The sequence below is a fragment of the Rattus norvegicus genome, chromosome 18 (genome assembly GCF_036323735.1).
Source record: "Rattus norvegicus strain BN/NHsdMcwi chromosome 18, GRCr8, whole genome shotgun sequence".
Lineage (NCBI taxonomy): Eukaryota > Metazoa > Chordata > Mammalia > Rodentia > Muridae > Rattus > Rattus norvegicus.
In genome coordinates this window covers 49,144,636-49,164,248 of record NC_086036.1, presented here as the reverse complement: position 1 = coordinate 49,164,248, position 19,613 = coordinate 49,144,636, and the positions used below count along the sequence as shown (strand labels likewise).

Here is a 19,613-nt window from a genome sequence, read left to right as displayed (position 1 = left end):
CTTGTCTGTGTTGTATCTTTCAGGCCAGAATATTTAGAGATAAAAGTGTAGGCAATAGAGAGAGCTTCAGCCTTTACGAGCATTGACTGTCCTTGGTGAGAACACAGACTTTAACTCTAGGACTAGGGAATCTGACGCCCTCTTCTGGCCTCAGAGGGCACTGCATGCACATGGCGCACAGATATACTTGTAGACAAAACACCCACACACACAATTTTTAATGTTAAAAAAATAAAAGTACATACAAAAAAGGAAAAATGCTACACTGACGTAGCTACTATCTAGAAAACAGTACACAAATTTGTTTTTAGGCCTGTACTTTGTATTCCTAAATCTAATTATTGTAAGCTTGACAGTATCCCTCTGTATTCACACAGACACCCACATCTTTAAGAACGGTCTTGGAACATAGTTGAAACTAAAGGTATTGATCACAAATGCTTTAATTAGTAGTGGCTTTGGGAGTCCAATATCTCCCACCCTGTACATCAGCTACAAGACAGGATAACTGATCATGGATGTGTTGATCACGGGAAGACCGGAGCTGTATGAACTCACACTGCTCGAGGAAAGCAGTGATCTGTGCAATCAAGTGTAACCAGGGGCAGGGCTGTGTGTAAGCTTCATCCCAGACCGTCAAAGGCACAGGGATTGGCATAGCTCTCTACAAGACCCTCACAAGTGTGGCTCCTAATCTCCTATGTGTTCATTCATGCACTTTGCCTTTCTAACCCCTCTTGTGTGTGTGTGTGTGTGTGTGTGTGTGTGTGTGTGTGTGTGTGTGTATGTTATGCACACAAGTGTGAGAGTGTGTGCACTAGGGGCCAAAGGAAGTTGTTGGCAATCTCTCTGCCACCACTGTCCCCTTTGTTGCTTTGAGAAGGACTCTCTCCCTGTACTGCAACTTATAATGTTTTAGGCAAGACAGAAAAATCAGAAAGTCGCAGTGGACCTTGTCTCTGCCCCCGTGTTTGTCTTGAAACATGGATGCTGGGACTCAAACTCTGGTCCCCGTGTTTGTGCACCAAGCAGCCGTAACTTCAGAGCTCTCTCTCCACGTCCTGGTTTCAAACTCCCCAACTGAGCCAGATCAAAGCAGAAGAAAAGAGTCATCCGATTGAGAACCCGTAACCTGAAATTCCCAGTCTAAAACCGTTCCGAAATCGAAACGTTTTGGCATTGCGTTAACACTTCCAAGTATTCCAGATTTCAGAGCACTTTAGATTTTGGATATTGGATTCAGGAGGCACCGCTAGGAAACCTATGTAAACAAATACAAAAACCTCTGGTTCCACACAATTCGGAGACCGGAAGTCAGCCCACCCCTCTGAAATGAGTAAAGACCTCCCACACCCACGGAGGAAGAGGGGTACAGGCAGTCACCAAGTCAAACATCTTACAGCATTGATCTCTAAACACTCTGCCAGGCCAGTCTGAGAGCCTCACACCTCACTCGTGAGGTGGATTAAAGATATTACTCCGCTCTACAAATAATAAATCTTGGAAATGGTCCTGTGGCCTTCACCTGTGATATATGCACCCGTGGACACACACATTATGAGTGTCCGCACGTGCAAGTGCACACATGCACACAAACATTCACAAACAACTAATACAGGTTTTTTTGGTTAAAAAATCATCTTGCACTAAGAAAGATACATAACTCACCCACAAGCCTTGCGGTTCATAGTAGGCCTCTGTGTTATTATTATTTTTAAGTCATATTCCACCTGTCCTATCAGGGGAAAACAGTGGGGCTTTTTCTTTAAAAGCATCTAAGGTTTTCCAAATGAGGGTCATAAAACTATGTTCACAATGATTAACAATGCCATTTATCAAATAAATCCCTATTTTCAGGGCAAATGTCAATTTAGTGAAAATTACTTAATCTGTTAGTAAAATTTACACAGCCAGAAACCACGCAATAGATGAAGGAATAAATCCCCAGTCCTGTGTAAAACCACTCTCCTCCCATTGGCAGTGTGCCAGAATGGCCAGCGACATTCGGGGAGAAAACGAGCAGAGGAATCAGAATTGACTATTCCACCTCCCACGCGTCTACCTTAAATACCAGCCACTGCGCCCACGTTGTGTGTGCTCGGTTTTATTTATTCTCAAGTCTGTAATTCTGTAAGTGGTTTTATTATGATCATTTCTCCCCGTGTCTTCCATTACAATTAACTTTTATCATTGTTGTTTCTAACGGGCAATCCCCACCACACACACACACACACACACACACACACACTTTGTTTTAGAGTGTTCTGGAATGTCTGGAATGCCAAGATTTTGAGACAAGACTTCAAAGGTCAAGTAATAAATGCCCCCATAAAGTAAGTGAGTAATGATTATACACGCGGCGGCTGTATTTTCAGTAATGCAGGGAGAAAGCTATATACTGTACTTTGTCAATCCACATTCATCACGTCCCAGAAATATTAGAAAATCATTACAGCTTTATGTTGAGCTTGCAGATAATACTAACATATAAGTCAAGACTGAAATATGGTAATCAGAAAAACAGTTGAAAAGTGTCGATGAACTGTAAAACACTGGCAGTGGCGACAGCGGCAAAGCCTTCCTCAGAGACCAGGCAGTAGGTGGAGATAAAAGTGGGTATTCTGGTCACGGTATGGGTCAGCTGCTGGTAAGTGTCCCTTAGCAGAAGAGGTGGTGCCTCTGAAGATTAGGATGCGAGACCAGGAATCTCCTGAGAACCTGCAACATCTGGTGACTCCCATTTATCTCTGAGGACAGTGGGTAGCCTGCCACCCATCAACCTACAGTCTTCCTCAGACATCCCCTGACCGCCAATCAGGGTGGGACTTTGGGGAACCGGGCTTCCATTATCCGGACTCTGTGATGTGAACGGACTTCTGAACCTTTAACTTCTCACTTGGCAGAAGCATGCTGGAAAAGTCCTGACAGTTCATTCATTTTGCCCCATCCTGGAGCCAGCTGATGTCTGACTGGAAAGACCCACCTTCTTTGATGTTACACTCTTTGGAGAGTGCCCCCGCTGTGAAAAATTTTTTTATCCATCCAAATTAAAGAGAAATATTTCTGCATCCAGCTGTTAGCTGTGACATATTTGCCATTTTTCAGGGCACTGGCTTGGTGCCACCCTCAGACTCTACTGCAAACCGATCTTTCCTGTAACCCCTTGTCACAGCAGTGAAGCAGTAATGTCCACGGCGCACAACTGTCTTCAGTGTCCACACAGCACCGGCACCAGAAAGGAAAATACTGGTAATTGTGCTCTGCTAAGAACCACCTTGAAAATATTTACATGCAGCAACTTCCCCTCCCTTTGCTCTCTCCTCCCTTCTTTTCCTTCTCCTCTCTCTTAAACATAAAAATCACATGTGAAATTCTTTGCAATGATGCACCCATCAAAAACTTGCTTAAATACAGTGGTTATTTTAAACTCAGTTTTAATCAAAACAACCACCCAGTCCCCGCCCCCCTAAATATATTTACAAATGAAGTTAATTTGGATCCTATAAGAACTGGATCCATAGATTGAGTCCATGATTTTAAATGGCATTTAGCAGTGAGAGTTCTGTGTGGACGAAAAGTCTCACAAAAGTTGGAGCAAACATTTAGCTGTAAGCCACCAAGGAGATCTTCATCTTCAGTCCACCGAGTAGCATCCAGGAGCTCGCCCGTGGACAGTGGCATCCACTGTGGGCGGTGTTCACTGTGAGGGAAGAGCAGTTCTCCTCATCCCGGTTTTCTCTTGTTCAGAGAGCAGAGTAAGACACACCAGTTTCCACCTCCTTGCCTCATCCAGTCTGGTTGTCTCCTGTCACTCCTTTTCACTCTGGCTGAGATGGAAAGGATCTGTAAACATTTTTACAATTGGTGCCAGGGAATCCCATCTTGCAGCTGGTCTCAGACTACGAATGGCAGGCAATGTGTGTGCGTGCATGTGTGTGTGTTGGGGGGTGGCAGATTTTGAAACCATACATACATACATACATACATACATACATACATACATACTAACAGAAACATGTTGTATGTGAGAGAGTATGGTTTTTAGAAAGTAAACCATGGAGGGAATTTGATTCCACATCCTCCTGGCACTTGACAGAAAAGCCAAGCCTGGGTCTTCACTGAACCGGAAAGGGGATTATGACTTTGGTAAAGTAATCCCACAGCGGATGCCAGTGTGAACTGATGGGATTTTCACAGTGCCCCTGACAAGGTATCAAACAGCTCTGTCCTTAAGACCTAAGCTAAGTCACTGGAGTTAATACAGTGACTGCACAGCCCCGCAGAAATCCCTACGCGGCTCATGCAGTGTGTTTTAGAGAGTGCTACTTAAGGCTGCACTGTAGCAGAGGCTACACTTATGACTTAAATGTTCTAGTAGCAACCAAATAAAGCTTGGTGAAAACTGCTGCTGACTTCACACCTTAGCACCATGCCTACTACGGAGTAAGATTTCCATGAAGTATCTTGGGCCAGAGTATAGTGCAAACGGCTGCATCTGATTAGAATCATCGAGTGCGTACAAAGCACCAAATAGGGAGGTTTGGAGAGGGGTTTCAAAAGTCAGAGGAAGGCCAGGCATGGCGGTGCATTGAAGAATCCCAGCTCTGACTGGGAGAGGCAGCCAATCTGTGAGTTCAAGGTCAGCTTGGTCTACATAGAAAGTTCCAGGACTGTATAAAGAGAGACCTTGTCTAAAACAAAACAAATCACACCAGAAAGATAAAGAAGTCAAGAGAACCTTTCTATCTGTACACACACACACACACACACACACACACACACAGTGCCTTAGAACTCAGTCCTCTTCTCTTTCCTGAAATTTCTGCGAAGGCTCCAAGTGTTTGTCCCAGTGAAATAGCAGTGTCCCATGGTTTTACTTCTTTTCAAAGCAGCCTGCTGCTTTATTTCTTTGCTGAAATGTGTCATTCTTTAAATTATTATGTTTTTCTAAGTCTACAACATTCTTTTCATAACCACACCAATAAAATGTAATTGTCAGACACACTTTATTGAGGGGACGGTGACTGTGGAGGACAAAAAACACATTTCCAGACCTTAAGTAATGGAAGAGAAATTCCTTACATCAAGCTGACCCAGTGCCAAATATGCCCTCAGTTCCCACTGGACACCATCCTGCTCTGGACCGTAGGACAATGGCAGACATTAAGCTGGCTCTTGGAATCAGGGCACTCAAGAAAGCTGAGAGCCCTGGGCTGCTCTGATTCAGCCATGGCCCCCACAGAGTGTCCCTTACAGTTGCTAAGATAGAGATTTGAGGTAAAACTTAACGGAATTCCAAGTTAGTCACAGAGAAGGAAGGAAGTGGCTTGTGAGTAGCAGGGGTGGCGTCAGTGTGTTTGAGCCCTTGTCCTTGAAGAAGTTGTAAAGCAGCCCAGAAGATCTAAGCAATCAGCCCCTGATTTAGGAGATCAATGCTATAGTAAAGGCTGAATACCATTCATTTTGTTTTAGGATCCAGGAGACCAGGTACCAAGGATGGGAGGCGATGGTACAATTGGTGGGCCTCAACTCTAGACCTTTTACCTCCTGACTTGAATTCTTTGAACAGATGTTTGGTAAGCAGTCACCACGCGCCAGATGCTATGTTTGAGGTAAAACCTTTAAAAGTATAGGTTCAATGTCTGCCCTCAAGTAGCCTACGGTACAATAGGAGAGAGGTGTGTGTGAAACAAATCAAGACTTTTTTTTTTCTGGTACCCAAGTTTCTAAACCTTCCCATCTAATCTTTCTTTCCATCCTCTTCAGAATGGGTTCACAGGTAATTTTGCAAAAGGGACATCAGAAAGAGAGAATGCTAGTCATTTGAACCCATCTAAACCATGAAGGTAGCATTGAACAACCATTTGATCAAATCTGCCAGAATTTCACATCAATGAGGACAAAAATACAATCCGCTCGTAAACTATGGTGTTTAGCACAATGGGATGCTGCCTGGTGTTCAGAAAACACTGGTTGGTTGATTGATGTTTGTTTGACTCAGTGTATGGAAGGGTGGATGGGTAGGTGGGTGGGTGGATGGATAGGTGGGTGGATATTTTTCTGGGTTCAAAGGAGAGGGTAGGATGACCTGCTATGACTCAAGGGCTAAACACTAAATCAGTTCTTTCTGTCTATTTAAGATGGATATCCAATAAGAAAAATGTCAAAGGATATAATGATTGCTCTTTAGAACATGCCAGGCCTCACTGGCTAAAATGAACAAGTCCTTCAAAAGCCTCCAGGAGGTTTTGGAAAGTTGCACTAGGCAAAGCATTTGGATGTTGACTTCAGAGTCCAGAGTAAAATGGACACCTGCCCCTCTCCCAACAACTGTCCTTCCTTCCCCTCCGGGTCTCAAACTGACTGTTGCCAAGGATTGCTGTTACCATCCCTAGTCTTCCTTTTTAGTAGCTTTTTTAAAAATCCTGTTTCGCTTTTGCACCCCGTTATCCCACTCATTAGGAGGACCATGGATGTACCCTAACAGTGAGTTTACATTGACGGATTCTAATCCTGAAACAAAAACCCACGTTTGGAACTTTAAGTGGAACTGGAGAGGAAGCAGTGAATTTTTTAAAAGACTCCAAAGCCCTGCTACTACCCATCACTAAGAGGAGACAATGGCCGTTGTTGGTACCCTGTTAGGCAGTGCTGATTAGATCTTTGTGGCCTTCCAGCCAACAGCCACGAGAGCTATGTTGCTGAAGCCCCCAGAGGAGTATAGCCTCCCTCACAAGAAAGAAGCAAAGGGGTTTCTGAAGAAGGGGCAATTCCACTCTTCCTCCAACAAGCTGTCTACAGCCACTCCCGTGGAAGGCAGTGGGGCCATTTTAGCCCCACTTTCATAAAGAGTCTTAAATCGAGAGCTTTGAAGCTATTTCCAAATGAGGTTACACATACAATCACAGAAGACAGGATTCAAAGGAGGCTCACTCTGCAGGCCTCTGAACTCGGTTGGTTCTATGCCTGGACCACACTGCCTGAAGTGAACCATAAATTAACATTTTTATAAATCCTGTAATTAACTTATGAATGGCACAATTATCCATTTCTAGTATTAAAGGCATTAAGTTGTTAAAGGTAAACATTTAAAGTATACCACTGTTTTTGTAACCCTGTTTTGGCATCTTTTCATCTTTCAATATATCAAGAACCTTGAGAAATGGAAGTGGCCCAGGCCTCTAAGCCGCCCTGGTTTGGGCTTGTTAATAAAGCTCCTTTCACAGAGTCAGGCTGCAGGGCTGGCGTGCACTGCCAGCGCTGAGGCACTGTGCTCTCGACAGAGAGTCCACTCTGTTTCTGGACGGGCGTTTGAGTCCGCTTGGTGTGAGTCCCTGGAAACTGAACCAGGAGATCCTGGCAATCTCAGGACCTAAGACTCAAGGTTTGCCAGTCATTTGGTTAGCAGAGGTTATGACTAATGTCAACCCCAAAGAAGAGTGACCACCTCATTAGCATGTGTCTATAAAATCAGCTTCCTAATCGTTAGGCCTGACTTAGGACTCCTTTCCACAGGAAACATCTGTGGGCAGAAAGGAAAGAATGGAATGGAATGTCTTACACTGGGTCCACGGAGAGGCTCTGGGCAAGGCTGCTACAAACACCTTGAACTCTTAAGAAAATGATGAATGTTCATGAGTAATCTGGGAAGAAGGCTCACAGTTTTTATTAGATGCTCAAAGGGGGTGTGTGCATATTACACACACAGGAGTTAAAAAGGACTGCCAAACCCCCACACTGCCAGAGAGACTGAGGGCAGCGAGTGGAGAATAAGAGGGAGCATCTAAGGATGAGCTAGAATTTTAGGGATTACTGCAAACATTCTTTTCAAAGGCCGATGCATGCCCATGCCCCCGCCCCCACCCCCACCCCGCTGTCTCTCACTCAGATCTAGAGATCCCGAGCTTCTAGTGGGTTTTCTCCCCTGTACTTTGATTTCCTCTTTGATTGCAGTTGTGTTTTGATGTGTTCTTCTTGACTTAGCACTATTGCTGGACTTAGTGAGTAGGCGGTCTTTAACATACCCAGCCGTCCGTTTCAGCTTTGAGCAAAGCCCCGGAGCCACCATTTTTCCAACTGAAGTGGAAACATATAAATTTAAACGAGTAGTCAGAGCACTAGAATTGCTTTTAGTAATCTTTAAAATCTCCATGTTATTGGAGACTGAAGAGGTGACTCAACAGTTGAGAGCACTAGCCGTTCTGGTAGAAGATCTGGGCTCAGTTTCCAGCATCCACATGGCCCCTCACAACTGCCTGTAACTCCAGTTCCAGGGGGATCTTGTGCCCTCTTCTTGGGATCTTTCATGCACATGGTGCATGTATACACACTCAGGCACACACACACACACACACACACACACACACACACAAATAAATATTTTAAAATAAAATAATCTGTTATTTATAAATTGAGATTTGTTATCATCTCTGCCTTATACCCTTATATTTCATAATAAATTAGTTAGATGGCTTACATATTAATAATTATATTGTGTGTGTGAGTAAATAAAGAGTTTAAATGTGGTTAGCCTATAATGAGGCAACAAGGCCCCTACTAGACACCATAGTATAACAAATAAAAAGCCCAATGCTGGCAAGTGATGTCCCACAGACCCCCAAACATTATAAGCTATTGCCAATGCTCTTGGTTAACCTCGGGAACTTCCCAGTAAGAATCTACTGTAAAGACATCGTATGTCTACGTCACAGAACAAGGAGAGATCAAGTAGTTACTCCGGTGGAGGCTTCATCTCTATTGGCTAGTTTTGATAGTGCTGGAATTTGCTATGGACAGTCCTGGAGAAGAAAAATTATCAACAACCTTACCCAGCTGTGAGCCCTGACAGCTACAATGGCTATCTAGCAGCAAGACACACTCACTGGTGCTACAGTAGCATGAAAATCATAAAAGCAACCAACCACTTTGTGCTAGGACTTAAGGCCTACTTCATACCTAGCAGTAGTACCAGGACCAAGGACACATAGCTCGAGGGTCCTAGGCCCTAGAGGAAAACATACTACTATTAAACTTACTTCTAATGACTTGGTGTTATATCCATAGATTAATGCTTATCTCAACCCTCATCAAAGAAGCTTCTTTTTTTTGTAGCAGATAACAACTAACACAGATACATAGAATTCATCAAGGTACAGACAATGAGAGACTACAGAATGTTCATCCCTAAGCAGGACACTTATATCCTCCCTCTTCCCTCCAAGGCTCAGAGATCACTGAAGAGAAGGAAGGAGAAAAAGTATCAGACCTACAGGACGTAGATGCTATAATGAAGCAGTATTTTCTGAACGTAGCTGGACAGTTGCACATTTATGCCTTCCCTGAAGTCGAGACAGCATTTCGTAAGATGTGCACAGGCTCAGGACCAAATCACCACACGAAGAGAGGAAGTGGGGATGGAGTTCCACACTGAGTTAAGGGGCTACTGGTGATAGACAGCTGCTGGGAAAGGGGGAGTGAGTTTTATTTGTGTTTTAAGGATGCAGTCCTGATGGGCTGCCTGCCCTCCAGTGAAGACCCTCAGACATCCAAGAGTAGATCAACTGTACAAACTGTACTTAGTAGCAATAGGAGAAAAAAAGACATAAAATTGGGTGGGTAGGGAAAGGGGATGCATCTAGGGAGGATGGAGGAGGGTTGAATATGACCAGAATATATTTTGTGAAATTCTCAAAGAAATAACAAAAAGGAGGGGGGAAAACCCAAAAACATTAAACTCTGAGCCTAAAAGGAAAAGACAAAAGAATCTTGAAGCTGGGTAACCCTTGCATTTATAAGATTGAAGCCAGATTTAACCCTGGGCTAAAATGAGACCTTACTCCCACCCCCCATCCCTACTTCACCACCAAACAAAAAGTTTGGGGCACGAATCTGACTCTGGCAACACGGGGTTTTATGAACTTGCTTTGCCTGAGTCTCTGTGTCCTACAGTGATTTGCATTGTCCTGTAGGCTTGACCCCATGACCCTGTGACTGGCTGACTGTGTAAATGGGTATGAAATAGAAGTATTTAACTGCTGAACCCAGAAGGGTAAAGATCATAATGCAAACACCTCAAGTACATAAAAAGATTCCAGTGCCCACAAAGGGAGAGGTAACAGGGCAGAACCAAAGCAAAGCAGTCATTTATTAGATCTATGCAAATGTAGTTAAAAGTTAGGCCTTCCGATGTGTAGGGTACAGGCAGCTCAAGAAGAAACTCTTTAAAAAGTTGTTATTTTTTTTGAAAAAATTTCATATAATTGAAAGTAAATTCAATTTATTTATTATGAACAAATACTCTCAGTATTATTCTCAGCCTAACACTAAACTTACTTGTCAGATGAGGTTGCTCTTATGTCACCTTCAAAGGCTTCTGTGAGGGTAAAATGACCTCGTCATGTATCCTGATGCAGAACATTCAGTAAACAGCATGCTGCCATTTTTTACGTTTGGAGGATTGGGATTTTTTCCCTTTCTCTATTTTCCTTCTACTTCAATATTTCTGGGGGAAAAAAGAAAGCTAAAACTACGTGCAGAACACTGCGGCACGGAAGCTTGGCTCCTCAAGTCTTTCGTGGGAAGAAGAATTGAGCAGGACGGAGTCAGGTGATTTGATTTCTCCAAAAAGAGAACAGTCACGGTCCACGATGTGCACAGAAGGGAGAGAAGCACGGCCTACAGGAGCCTAAGGACAGTGTCCGGCATTCGGCTACCAAAAGCAATTCCTAACAACTATCTTTTCTGTAGCACGGCGACCCTGTTGCTATAAATACTACAAGTGCTCTTCCGGAATCACAGCCACCTCTGAAAGCCTCGGTATAATTGTTTCATTGCATAAGGAATTAGACTACAGATTCCTAGGAGACATTTTTTGCAGTGGTGCAGCCTCTGGCAAGCTGCACCCGCGCCATAAATAATTCTCCACCTATGCTTATGCAGGGGGCTCTCACTCAGTTCAGTGTGTCTCACTCGAGAAGACATCAAAGTAGGAGTGGGCCCACTGGGAGGGAGAGGGAGACAGGAGAAGGCAACGAATGTGTTAAAAATGTACTAAATGCATTTATGAAATTACCATAAACATACTCAATTATTAAATAATTTTTAAAATTAAAAAAATTCACACTTGAAAACATGTATCTCACTGACTTCCTTTTAGGTTAAAATAATGTTTCAAAGGAGGGATCCTATTACTGCTACTCTGTCATAACAGCCAGAATCTGACATACTCATCTGAAAGAAAAATTCTAAGGTCGGGATATAACTCCTCAAAGTGTATCTACCGAAACAGAGTCAAGAGGAACTTCACAGAACTCATATTTCTCAGTCTATGTTTATAACCACTATTGCAACACTTAACAAACCACTGCAAAGTAGTACCTGACTTCATTTAAAAAAACTTTTACTTAAAAGTCTCAGTTTCAGTTTGAGTGTGGACGGTCCGATGAAAAGTAAGCCCACACACAGTGGGCGATGACAGTGCCTAGGATGAAAACTTATTCAAGAACTCGCGCTTGCCTTCTCCTGACTTGAGCCTGCTTGGCAGAGCTAAGTCACTGAGGGCGAAGATTTTATTTTTAATCATAACTTTGTGAAGTTTTCACCAGAAAGCAAAGAATCCTAGCCCCAATAAGACAAGGGCCCTTAGTTTTTTTTTTTAATTCCTATGACTGATTTCTGAATTTCTTTTGCAGTAAATTAAATGCACATCAAAATATGGATGACATAATTAAAACTCAACAAACAACATTTTCCCCTTTAAAACTGAATAATTTTATCCTGCTGAGACACTGCATAAAACTTGGCCAGTTTGGATGTCTTTGCTTTCAAGGATGTAATGCAACCATCAGAGCTGTTACATCATGTAAATAAATTTCAAAGATGGTATTAATATAAAAAGTATATCATATAACCCTAAAAATTTAATATACTTTTATGGCAATAACCTGATCATTTTCCCAAACAAATATATATTCCATCATGTCATTTTGAACTTTCTCTGACCCCCCCCTTTTTTTTGAAGAAAGAAAACTACAATTGAGACCAAATGTTTTATGAAAGAAAATATAGGCAGTCTGATTTGGCTAAATACAGACACTCTCAGATTAAAAGTGTTATTATAACGTAAAACTTAGCACATTTTTCATGAGCCACAGTAACTGAGATATTACTAAGAAGTCTACAGGCTTGCAAGAGCGCTCAGGATGTTTCTCAAGTATAAACTATGGCTGCCAGCTACAGTTTCTTTCTGTCTGTCTGTCTGTCTGTCTTCTTCTTCTTCTTCTTCTTCTTCTTCTTCTTCTTCTTCTTCTTCTTCTTCTTCTTCTTCTTCTTCTTCTTCTCCTTCTTTTATTGGATATACTTCTTTATTTACACTTCAAATGTTATTCCCTTTCCCAGTCTCCTGTCCATAAGCCCCCTATCACCTCCTCCTCCCCCTCCCCAATAAGGATGTCCCCCCAACCACCTCCCCTAACCACCCCCCGGACATTCTCCTGCACTGGGGGTCCAACCTTGGCAGGACAAGGATTTCTCCTTCCACTGGTGCCCAGCAAGGCTATTCTCTGCTACCTATGCAGTTGGAGCCCTGGGTCAGTCCATGTATAGTCTTTAGGTAGTAGTTTAGTTCCTGGAAGCTCTGGTTGGTTGGCAACTTTTTTTTAACCAAATTCAGGATTGACTACAACTTGGAATAAGGGACACAACTGGGTTAGCGTCACTTCACAAACAAACTGTTAAAAGAATGTTTACAGGACTCTACCCTTGACCCATGCCCCAAGACCTCGAGTGGACACCACAAACCACACATAGTTCTAACCCCTAAGTACACCATGTTTTTTCTATATGTACACACCTATAATAAAGTCTATAAACTAATCACAGGAAAGGATAAACGAGAAAGAGGTAGATAATAAAAGTAGAGGAATTACAACCATAGTCCTCTCTGTCTTTCTCTGTGTCTCTGTGTCTCTCTGTCTCCCTGACTGTCTGTCTCTCTGTCTCCCTGTCTCTCTCTTTCTCTCTCTCTCTCTTTCTCTCTGTCTCTCTCTGTCTCTCGTGTGGATCATGTAGTCTAATGCATATCAAATGGAAGTCACTCATGCAGCCCTTCTACCACTGTTCTACAAATACCACAGCCCATCCTGAACGTCCCTCTTCCTTTTTCTTTTCTTTTTTAATGTTTTGTTTATTTTTATTTTATACGCATTGGTATCCTCATGTCTGTGGGAAGGAGTCAGATCTCCTGGAGCTGGAGTTACAGACAGTTGTGAGCTGCCACACGGGTGCTGGGACTTGAACCCAGGTCCTCTTAACCACTGAGCCATCTCTTTAGCTTCTGGCAATGATTAGAAGAGTCCCTGATATCGAACCAGCAGGCACAGCTATCCTACAGAAACAGTGACCAGATGGAGCAACCTGCACACAGTGAGTGAAGCCTGCATCCCCAAGATTCTCCAAAGTCCCTTTCAGGAACTGCATTCCTGACTATAAGCAAATGCCCATCCACAGACCAGGAAAACTGAATTCAGCCTTCACACACATAAATCACGAGCTGTGTCCTTCTGAATATACTCATGTTATCAAATCACAGACTACGTAAAATAAAATGAATTAAATTAAATAATAAAATAAGTAAAATGGCCAGGCATGGTGGTGTATTGCCTTTAATGCCAGCACTTTAGAGGTGGAGGAAGACGAATTTGAGGTCAGCCTGGTCCGCATAGTGAACCCCAGGATAGTCAGGACTACATAGTGAGGTGTAGGGGGCGGCAGGGGATCATGTTCCCAATCAGAACCTATCAAGAAATTCTACATTAGGCTTTAATTCAAACCTTGCTTCAGCTACCTTAGATCTGTTCTGAAGTCTGAGACCCTTCTACTCTTACTTATTTTATATTTAAAAAAATCTTAAAAAATTTAACATAGGGTTTTTCATTTATTTAAAATAATGACCTAGTGTATTTTATAGGGAAGATGGAGAACAAGGCTACTAGCAAGGGCCGGGAGGAGCCGTGTTACTTCCGTCCTCCAGACCAGCTGATATCTGCAGCGGCTTCCTTCCATGCTTTCTGAAGCAAGCATGGCGTGTGTGCATGTGTGTGTGTGGTGTGTGTGTGTGTGCAAGTGTGTATGTGTGTGTACGTGCATGTGTGGTGTGTGTGTGCGTGTGTGTGTGTGAGTGCGTGTGTGTGCATGCGTGTGTGTGTGCGTGTGTGTGCGTGCGTGTGCGTGTGTGTGCATGTGTGTGCGTGTGTGTGTGCATGTGTGTGCGTGTGTGTGCGTGTGTGTGCATGTGTGCGTGTGTGTGTGCTGTGTGTGTGTGCGTGTGTGTGTGCGTGTGTGTGCGTGCGTGTGCGTGTGTGTGCATGTGTGTGCGTGTGTGTGTGCATGTGTGTGCGTGTGTGTGCGTGTGTGTGTGCGTGTGTGTGCATGTGTGTGCGCGTGTGTGTGCGTGCATGTGTGTGTGTGCGTGTGTGTGTGCATGTGTGCGTGTGTGTGTGCTGTGTGTGTGTGCGTGTGTGTGTGCGCGTGTGTGTGCGCGTGTGTGTGCTGTGTGTGTGCGCGTGTGTGTGCGCGTGTGTGTGTGCTGTGTGTGTGCGTGTGTGTGCGCGTGTGTGTGCGCGTGTGTGTGCGCGTGTGTGTGCGTGTGTGTGCGTGTGTGCGTGTGTGTGCGTGTGTGCGTGTGTGTGTGCGTGTGAGTGTGTGTGTGTGGCACTGATGACGTGATGTGCTGAGATGACACGTAAACATCTAACTTTATGAAATAAAATAGTTTTCGCTTGACAGCAGGCTTCACTGGTTTTCCTTTAAGGAAAACATGCGCTTGCTTGTGCACATACACACACACACACACACACACACACACACACACACACCCTTCTCTAATGGAGGGCTCAAAGAAAAGAAACCTAAATTACAATTTAAAAAAAAATACTGCTACTGTGTGAAAGCGGGTTTACCTGTGTGCTCACCCAGATAAGAAGGAGAAGTGATAGGCGCTTAATCTCAGCTGAAAGCAAATGGCTAACTGCTCGCACGCGTGTGATAAGATAGCCGGCTATCAGAGCTCCTCCTGACATTTTGGTTCTCATATCTCCTTTTTCTTCCAAAGTACCCTTCACACTTCCCTCAGCACAGTCGCCAGCAACCACTGCTTCCCTTTGCACTTAGGATTCCAACACAGTATGTCACAGGGTCACCCAATACTCACTCCAGCACTCCAGCAAGCAGAGGTGAGGTGGGGGTGGGGTGGGGTAGGAAACGCCCTCAGGCCTAAGTCCTTTTTCAATTTTATGTCACAAAGCCATGAATGAAAAATATCTTACATCACAGAAATCGAGTGAAAAGAAAAAAAAAAAAGAGAGAGAGAAATCGAGTGGACTGTTATATAACCCTGGCCTCTGCCGGTCTCTGAAAGGGAGAGGGTGAAGTCACAGTACACAGCTGTCCCACATCTCAGCATGAGATGGGGCTATGTAATACCCAGACCATCGCATGTTTAACAGGATTCTTTTCATGGTTTTAAACTCATCTGCCCATGCTACCCAGACCCAACAAAGTCAACGGTATTTGTAAAAAGATCAGTGTGTGATACCAGATACGCTTAGGAAACATTCTTCCTCATGCCACTGCAGAGCGATTAGGCTAGGACAGGTTGCCACACTTTGGGAAATGCTGGTCTAGGATCCAAGAGGACCATGTTGCTTCCTGAGCCAACTGTACCCTGGGTGAACCATTTTAAGTTCTAGGGATCTCTTCCTTTGTTGGTTCCTAAACAACGACAACAAAATGTTTGGATAAACCCAGATGTCTCTAAACTCTAAAAACAAAACATAACAACAAAAAAGATCCCAGAACTCTGAGAACTGAATCGTCACCCAGTAACTCAAAGCAGACTCAGACACAAGCCTGGATGTCTGAACTCCCAGTATGGTACTTGGTATCCCATAGCCTACTCTCCTACCGCAGTAGAAATAGTCTACTATGTTCCCAGGTTTGGCAATGGACATACAGCAGAAATGACAGCAAGCCCCTGTCTACTAATTCCTAGCCTCTTACCAGGAGGACGCACTGTCATCTTGCTTCCTTGCAACCGTCTATCGACCTTCACGGGTGGTATGCTGAGAAGACCTATCTTGTAAAATATTATGGGATCAGGAAATGATATGTCTGGAAATTAACCTTCTGGGGTATTTGCCAACAGAGGGTGAGCTCTTCTGCCACCAAAACGCACTGCAGATTTGAGGGGCTTCTCGCTTTGGCATGTGTACCTGAAACTACCAGGAGGGAGCAATGGGAATGAGTGAAAAGGAAAGGGAACTGAAAACCAACACCCAAACAAAAGACCACAGAAAATAGTAATGGGGAGAGAGGACGCTAGTTAGAAAGCAATTAAGGAAACTGAAGCAGAAGGTACTTAGGGTGTTCTGCATGAATGAAATTGGCATTAAATCCTCTCTTCACACTAAGGGCAGGTATGAAAAATATACAACCCAAATAATTTTTGCAGATTCTGGCTTCAAAAGTGTGTGTGTGTGTGTCAGGGGGTGGTGGCAGTTACCATTAACAAGAGAAACCATGGCCAAAAGACTTCAAAATAAAGTCAAACATGCCAAAGGGGAGAGAGAGAGAGAGAGAGAGAGAGAGAGAGAGAGAGAGAGAGAGAGAGAGAGAGAGAGAGAGAGAACAAAAGTGATCTTAGATGGACTGGCTGTTTTCATTCTTTCTACAAAAGAAAAGAAAATAATAATGAGGACCACTTTTCCTGGCCTCTTGGATTCCTACTTTGTGAAAGAGTCTACTGGGTGAATAATACTGTATATCTCCCCGGGGGTCTAAGTCAATACGAACTCTATAAACACATTAAATGGCCAGGGCAGAAATAAAACAATAGCGGTATGGGTCATCACGGACCATGCCAAAGAACACAGCCCACGCTGTGGCCTTCAGATCATTGTCTTAGAACTCACAAATAGAATGATTTCCAAATGCAGATAGGAGTCCGACTCCGGCGTGTGAGGGGGATGAACGATAATCTTGTAATTGAAATTTTCCTTCCAAACCCTCATGCTCATACAGTCCCCCTCATGCCTGAGAAGCTGTGTGTGCACAGCCCAGCCCAGCACTGAGAGCTGGCCTAACAAGAAAGTTTTGTTTTTAATGGTGAGATCTTAGGGTCTGAGACCATCTGCAAACATAACTTTAATACTTTAATTTCCTTTCCTTTAGTAAGAGTGAAAAACTAATAATTTTTTTTAAAAATGGCCCAAGGCGATGTGACAGTTAATTAAGTAAACTAATGAAATGCTAGAACAGTTATGCTGATCTCTGCTGCCCAAGTGGCTTGGTCTGGTTATTTTAATATTTGTGTATCGTAGATAAATATGTGTGTGAGGGGTGTCTATGAATAGATTCTTAGGAATTCAGAAATTCATCCAAAATTCAGCGGTTTTAGATGACTTAATGAGTTTGATAATGGGATACAGAAACTTTAATTCTTAAATCATTTGTTTTATTTCAAAGCAGTCAGGGTTGATTAATCAGCTTTAGTAATAGTGGAGGGGTTTGGATACAGTTCTTGAAGCTCTGGGCCAGGGAGCTGGTGGGTGGGGTTCGGGAGAGTGTATTTCGTTACCAGCTAGAGATTTCTAGAGATTTCCGAGGGCTATGTCCTAATGTTTCATTTGACTTGTGGGTCTTTGGCTGAGACGCATCAGCCCTTCTCAGAGTGGAGTCATCCTGGGGCGGGGGATCCTCAATGTACTCTTGCAGCCTACAGTGATTTTCTGCATTTTTTTGTGTTCGTGGGAACAGCCCTGATTTTGTGAGCTGCTTGACGCCTTAAATGCTTTTCACTTCCTCTGGTCCCAGTCAGTGATTCTTAGCCTTCATCTGAGAGGACACTAAAGTGTTCTCAAAGCACATAAGCGAAAGCATCTCTGTTCCAGTTCAGAAGATAAGACTTTGTTGTTTTCAAAATACTACGCTTTCTAGTACATGCCAGCCACCTAAGAAAACTAGTTCTGAGATAGCTGTGGCTTAAAATAAGGGAAAAACAAAGAGATAATTTGGTTTCAGACAAAGATTCGAACTAGTTAGGGAAAACAGGGATCAGTAAGTTTTCTTTAAGAATCTGTTTCTTCGCTTCCTGCATTATTTTGGTAAGATCCGACTGTCCTTAAAGCCTGCGGAGGGTAAGTATCATTGTACTGTGATGTAATTGGCTGCTTAAACCATGATGTCTAACATGACAGGCATCGCACATGTGGAATAGTAACTTGAGATGATCCATCGATTGAAATGAGCGTTAATTTCTCGGACTAGACCACAAACAGCTTAGCAGGAATCCTACCGGAAAATCGTGGGTGGCTGAGTGAAGGGAATTCTTTTCTCTGTTTACAGTTATTCTTCTTTAATTTCATTCAATTAATCCACTATGTGACAGACATATGAAAAAACACATTTGAATATTTCATCCATCAGAAAGCAGAGATATTTACATTATGGTTCATAACGGTAACAAAATTACAGTAAATAAGGTAGCAACAAAAATAACTTTAGGGTCAGGGGTCACCACAATATGAGGAGCTGTATTAAAGGGTCTCAGCATTAAGGAGGTTGACAGCCACCCCTCTACCACTTCTAGCACTAACATAAAGCTCTCAGCCGGGATGGGGCCTACCGTCTTCTTAGTGTGACAGTTAAAGCTTAAAGCAGCCATTCCCAACCTTCCTAAGGCTGAGACCCTTTAATCAGCTTCTCATGCTGTGGTGACCCCAACCATAAAATTATTTTCATTGCCACTTCGTTACTGTAATTTTTCACTATTATGAATTGTAATGTAAATATCTGTGTTTTCCCAATTGCCTTAGATGACCCCTGTGAAAGGGTCCTCTGACCTCCAAAGGGGTCGTGGCCCACAGGTCACTGATTTAAAGCCTTCAATAAGGAAAAGAGACCCATGGCCGTATCTGAACTCCAGGGTGGCAGGCACAAGGCTCTGAGTTCAATCCCCAGCACCACAAACACAGAGTAAAATGCAACTTGAAAAGACTAACACATCAAAATGATACCAATTTTAAAAAGAGAGAAAGCAAGAGCCCAAATGGAGCGGTAAAAACCACGCCAGGGAGAATGCCATGTAAATCCCACACTTCTTTCAAATGCATTTTGAGTTTTTACAAGGGGGAAAAAGTACAACTTGGCTAACAATTAGAGAAAGATGTTTCGGAAAGGGACAAAGTGATTTGGAGTTGGAACTATTTACAAAGAAGTAACCCAAAGGTTTGTAAACTGATTCTTAACTGGTTTGATTAAAAGAGGGCAATTAATAAATGGCAAGACAGAATGAGAAGTTCATTGTGCCATGTGATAAACCACCCAAGAAGTTAAATCAATGCCTTTCTGTTTAATTTCACTATTTGTTTTTCCATTTGAGCTGCCAATTTTCTAACAAGTTGCAGAAGGAAATGCGTGCTCTCTCTCTCTCTTTCTCTCTCTTTTTTCTCTCTCTCTTTCTCTCTGTCTCTCTCTACTTCTCTTGCTCTCTCTGTCTCTCTGTCTCTCTCTTGCTCTCTCTGTCTCTCTATCTATCTCCCCCTCTGTCTTCTCTTTTT

At 43.2% G+C, this 19,613-nt stretch overlaps 1 protein-coding gene across 4 annotated transcripts in view; it reads right to left on the bottom strand.

The window, feature by feature from the left end:
- Positions 1–19,613, bottom strand: part of Prdm6 (PR/SET domain 6) — a 104,474-nt gene that overhangs the window by 42,515 nt on the left and 42,346 nt on the right. Inside the window, exon 4 of one of the 4 annotated variants that reach the window (XM_039097238.2) lies at positions 203–3,827. The exons of the other annotated variants lie outside the window; for them this stretch is intronic. Within the exon in view, the coding sequence (XP_038953166.1) occupies positions 3,819–3,827 (9 nt within the window). The 3' untranslated portion in view covers positions 203–3,818. Of the gene's footprint in view, positions 1–202; positions 3,828–19,613 lie in introns of those variants that run through there. 4 annotated transcript variants of the gene reach the window in all.